The 5312-nt window shown below is 63.3% G+C and overlaps 1 protein-coding gene across 1 annotated transcript; it reads left to right on the top strand.

Moving 5' to 3' along the window:
• Window positions 1-4062: 4062 nt before the first annotated feature.
• Window positions 4063-5209, top strand: LOC105810999 (otospiralin-like). The gene is made up of 3 exons (XM_012645083.1): window positions 4063-4123; window positions 4283-4309; window positions 5025-5209. The coding sequence occupies exons 1-3, from the start codon at window positions 4063-4065 to the stop codon at window positions 5207-5209; spliced, it is 273 nt and encodes a 90-aa protein (XP_012500537.1).
• Window positions 5210-5312: the final 103 nt, after the last annotated feature.

The raw sequence follows: 5312 nt of genomic DNA, 5'->3' as shown, positions 1-5312 counted from the left end.
TCAGTCCGGGTGTCCGACTGCCTACAAGTCCGTCCGGAGGCAGAAATGCAGATGGCCAAACTGGAGGGAAGGGTCTGGAAGGGCTGTGTGTGGGCGTGGCTATTTTGGTGAAAGCAGAGGTCCTAGCACGCGGTAACTCTGGGCGCTGGAGTTGGCCTGTACCGTGGTCCAGGTGGAGGTGGGCGGGGCGCAGGTAGAGAGTCAGTGTGTCGGGCTCTGAGACGGCTCTTTACCGTGTAGTGCACCTCCGTGCAGCAGCACAGCAGAAGCTCCGAGGTCCCTGACTTTACAACACCCCCGATCGGTCTGTGTCAGCCCCCGTGGGCGGGACGGGCCCACCTCCCCTCCTGGCCGAGGAGGCGTTCCCAGCTCCTGCCTGGCCCCAGGGCCCCTGCTGCTTCCTGGGACCCCCGCAGTCCACCCGGAGAGATCCAGGACACCCCCAACCCGGCAAAGGGCCAAACCACGTGCCCCGCCCCGCCCCTCCTCTCCCCACTGTACTTCTGGGAACGTGGTGGGATCAGGAATTCGGGGTCCAAAGGAGGGGCTGAAAGCCTGGGTTAGCGTTAAACAGATTCCCCAGGGTGTGCCTCTAGCGGGTGCGGGGGCCAGGGAGTCGGAGCCCGAGGACAGGCCTCGGCCAGCCCCCCTTCCCGCAAGCAGGGGCTCGTGTCACCAGGTTGGGGCACCTCCACTTGGTCCCTGACTCTCCGTGTCTCCAGGCGTCCTGGCCCGACTGGGACCCGTGTCAGTGGCTTCAGGAGGGGACAGCGAGGGCCAGGTGGGCCACCGTGTGGGCGCGGGCAGGGGTGGGTGTCCCGTGGCTGGGCGGGCGATGGTGTCTGACACCAGCCCTTCCGCAGCTGTCCCCCAGGGAGTCTTTCTCCATAAGGGACACAAGTGCAGGGAGAAAAGGAGGTCACCAAGGGCACATCAGTGTGGGGTGTGTGACACGCATTTTGCTCTTGGGGATCCCAAGTGCCCGTTTGTGTCCCCATCCCTAACCCTGAGCCCCAGAGGAGGGGGCTCTGCCAACAGTGCTCTGCCTGCCCCTCTGGCTCTGTGACAAGCCCAGCCCAGGCCAGCTCCAGACAGCCCTGAGTCCTCGCCTGGGTGTCCCAGGCCAGGGGCCTTGGTTTCCTGGGGAGCTCAGGGCTACAGCCCGTGGCTGGTGCAGTGTAATGACCTGATAGCTCCAGGGGGTGGCATCTCAAAGACGACCCTTTCAAGCCTGGAGAGCTGCCTGCCCTGCCCCTAGGGCAGGGGCCATGTGGGTGGTCAGGGCCGGAACCCCTTCTTGCTGCCAGCATGTGCCGGAAGCCTTGGCCCTTGGCCAGACCTGGGCAGGGAGCCACGGGCCAGGTGGGGCCGCATGACTCTGTCCTGCACTGGGCTGCCAGATTTAACAGATGAGAACACAGCTTAAACTGGCATTTCCGTTACACACGGAATAACTTTTAGTATAAATATATCCCTGGCAATATTTGGGACACGCTTACACTAAAAAGTAGTCATTGATTATCTGAAATTTACATCTAGCTGAGCATCCTGCATTTTTTCCGGCCAGGTGGGGTCCCGGGGGTCCCCAGTGTCTTGGTCCCACCGTACCCCAGGCTGGGTTCCCCTTTGTGTCCGGAGAGGCCCTGTCACGGGCAGAAATCCTCACGGTCAGTAAGGGAAGGAACGAGATCGTAAAACACGAAGAAACATACAGGCCTTAAACTTTGCAGCTCTCATGCACACAAACGATCCTTGGCCGGCCGGCCTCCCGACATGGGCGGGGCCTGTGCTTGGACCAGGTACTGTCATGAACCGCACCTGGGAGGCCCGTGAGAGCCACGCCCGGAGGCCTGGAAGGAAGCCTCGAGGCCTGCGCTCTGCAGCCTGGGGTCGGGTCCTGCTGGCTTACACCACTTGGCTCCGGTCCTCTAAAGTTGTCACGACAACATCCACGTTGACAGTTTTTCGCAGTTTTCACCTTAAGCAGAACTTTCCCAGTCAGCCTCGTTTTCTCCCCGAAAGCCTTTTCTTTTCATGTTCATTAGAATTCAGGAGATTTAATTAAGTTCTTTTATTAAAATAACAAGTATGATTAGAACATGTGGGCTGTCCCTCACCTTGCTCCTTGGTATCCAGGCTCTGCTGCGGGCTTTATGGAGGCAGGACGGCAGCCAAGGAGCCATCAGGCAAAGTGAAGTTCATTAGGGTCACATCCCCATGACTCCGCGAGGACAGCAGGGTGGCCACCTGCAGGGGACTCTGGGCTCTGACACTAACCCATTGGGTGAACTCGAACGACACACCAGGGCAGGCTCGGAGAGGAAGCGGCCAGAACACAGCCAGGCAGGAGGGTGGCATCCCCTCCCAGGACCAGGGACACAGGACGGAGTGATGGGGTTGGGGAGACGGTGCAGGTGCTGACCCAGGTGCCGGCTCAGGTGCCGGCCCAGCCTCCTGTAGACAGGTGGCCGGGCCCTTGGCTCCCGCAGTGCTCCGCGCCGGGCGGCAGGGGGCGCCGGAGACCAGCCAGTCGGCCCGGCCCGCCGGCGTCTGATTCAGTCCCGCTCTCCCTCCTGGGGTCGCCTGGGTCCGAGAACCGTCCTGCGCCAGCATCTTGTCCCTTCCAGGGGACCCGCCCCGTCCTTGCCGACTGCCCGCTGGGCGGCGTCCCCTGCCGGCTGGGCTCAGCCCTGGGCAGACCCTGCGCTGGTCCCGATGGGTCTCAGCCCTGGGCCACTGCGCCCTGGGTCCTGCGGCCCCTGCAGTGAGTCTCCGGCCTGGGGTGGTCCCGCGGCCCCTGACACAACCGCCCGAGAGAATCCATTTCCCCCCGTAGCCGCGGCCCAGAGTTCTGAAACTGCAGCCCGAAGCCTCACCCGGGAGGTGGCTGCTTTACCACCCGAGCTGCGTCCAGTACCTGCCTGGGCATCGTGTGAAACGCAGGACACTTGTCTGGGAAAGTGAGTCCTTAGCGCTCTGGGTGGGGACGAGGGGGCAGCCGTGGTGAAGGCGGGGAACCGCGGACACAGGGGCGAGGAGGCTCCAGTGTCCTTGAAATGCCCTAAGTGCCAGGAACAGTGTGGACAGGCGCCTGAACCCAGTGGGACGAGAGACGAGGCGCACGGAACCGTCGTGGTCGGTGGGCTGTGGCGTAACGAGAGGGGCCCGACCCGCAGAGACCCTCGGTGCCGGCTGCTGGTGTCCCGGGGGCTGGGACTGTCTCCCTCCCAACCATGGGCTCAGTAAAAGCAGGAAAGTTCTGTCTGAGGACACGAGTTCAGCTTGACCCCACACTTCCTGCCTGTGACTTTGCTCGACAGGTGCCCTGAGGCAGCAGCCCCCCGACCCGGGCTGGGGGGCTTTGCGAGGGTCTCCTCCTCGGTGGGGCAGCTCTGGATTCTTCGGCCCCTTCCCACGGGGGAGGAAACCCCCGCCAGCCCCAACATCATGCAGAACGTCTCTTCTTGGGGGAGAGGAAATTGGGTTTATTTCAAGTACTGACATTGAATTCAGTCCTAAAAATTTTAGAAATGGTCTGTGCAAAGATGTTTTTCTCTCCCTTTGATCTTTGGATACATTCCCGAAAGCTGATCCCTGACTCTGCGTGCCAGCAGGTTACAGAGGCCCTCAGTCCTCTGCGGGGGATGAAATATTCAGGCTGACAGTTCAGGCAGGTGACGCTTCCTGCCTGTCTCCAGCCCTTTTGTATAAAGAGGCCCGGAGCCGGCAGCAGACCCCGTCCAGGCTGCGGCTGGGCTGAGCGGACAGGCCGCAAGGTAACCTCCCCGGGGTTCAGATGGGGTTGGCGGGTGATCGCAATTTCTTAAATAGTGAAAATTAAATCAGGCCGACCGAGGCGGGGATTTCACCTTCGAATGATGGTCTAAACCGCTGACGTTGAAATTGCTATGAAGACAGTAAGAAATTGTCTTTCTACCAGCACTGTTTGCCCAAGTGCTGCCCACTTTGGGGCCGGCGGAGGAAGCTGCCCCGACGGGTGGGTGGGCTCTTCCTCCTGCTGCAGGTGGACCTGCGCGAGCTGACTGGGCGCACCTGGGGAAGATGCACGTCGTCTGTGTGGTGCCGGGGCTGGTCTTCTGCCTCCTGCTGGGGCCTCTGGCAGGTGAGGGCCGTGAGGCGTGACCTCCACCAGCCCTCCTGGGTCCTCCCCGCCACGAGCCCTGCAGTGGGTGTGGGGCGGGCCTGGGGGCAGCCTGCTGCCCGCCCTGCCTTTCTCGGGAGCGTGGGTCGCCTGGGTGACGGGCCTTCTCTTCGCTTGCAGGGGCCAAGCCGGCGCAGGAGGAGGCAGGTACCGTGCTCCGCCTTCTTTCCTTACATTTGGGCCAGTAACCGGTGCTCTGGCTGGGGGACGGGGGAGGAAGAGGTGGCAGGGAGGGCAGTGGCTTCTTCTCCCAAGCAGACGTGTGGAGAGCCGGGCTCAGCGCAGGCCTGAGCACACAATAGCTAGCCCTTGGCCAGCCCGGAGCTGCGCAGGCACAAGGACTCTGAGCCTCCGAGCCTGGGCCCCGCCCTCCAGCAACCTGGGAACACCCTGAGCAGGCAGCCGGGCCCCTGCCCACCCCGGACATTCCCACCTCAGACCTGGGCTCCAGCCCCCAGGCCCTCCCGCCCTGGGTCCTAACTCAGTCCAGAATCGTCTGGGCCGTCCTCACCTGCACTCTAGGACCGGGGGGCTGTGCTCGCCTTTGAAATCTCTCCAGGAGACTGCCGGGGCCCCTGCGCCCCCACCCCCGGCTCTCTGCCTGCTCAGGATCCTCCAGACTAGAACAGGGCCCGTCCTTCCCCTCCTCCTCCTCTTCCTTGTCCCCCAGGTCAGGTGTCCCCAGTGGCCTAGGTCATCGCCCCACCCATTTCAGGGACAGCCCAGGCCTCGGCCCTGAGCCGGAAGGTTCCATCAGTGCAGGCGCAGTTGGGCACCATCCACTTGCCCTGAGGCCTCCGTGGACCGGACGCCGGGCAGGACAGTGGGGACAGCACTGAGGTGGGTGCTGTGTGTCTTCCAGACCCCTACGCGCAGCTGCCGGCCATGCCCTACTGGCCTTTCTCCACCTCTGACTTCTGGAACTACGTGGAATACTTCCAGACGCTCGGCGCCTACCCCCAGCTGCAGGACATGGCCCGCACCTTCTTCGCGCACTTCCCCCTGGGGACCACCCTGGGCTTCCACGTCCCCTATCAGGAGGACTGAGCAGCGTCCAGCCTGGGGCAGCCGCCCCGCCAGGCTGCGCTTGGCCAGGCCTCGGGGCAGGTCTGGGGTCAGCCGGGAGCCACGGCTCTGGGCGGGGGCCGGG

This window comes from Propithecus coquereli, unplaced genomic scaffold (genome assembly GCF_000956105.1).
Source record: "Propithecus coquereli isolate 6110/MARCELLA unplaced genomic scaffold, Pcoq_1.0 Scaffold22450, whole genome shotgun sequence".
NCBI classification, from domain to species: Eukaryota; Metazoa; Chordata; class Mammalia; order Primates; family Indriidae; genus Propithecus; species Propithecus coquereli.
Note: the sequence above shows the minus strand (reverse complement) of the source record. Positions and strands in the feature narration are given on the sequence as shown.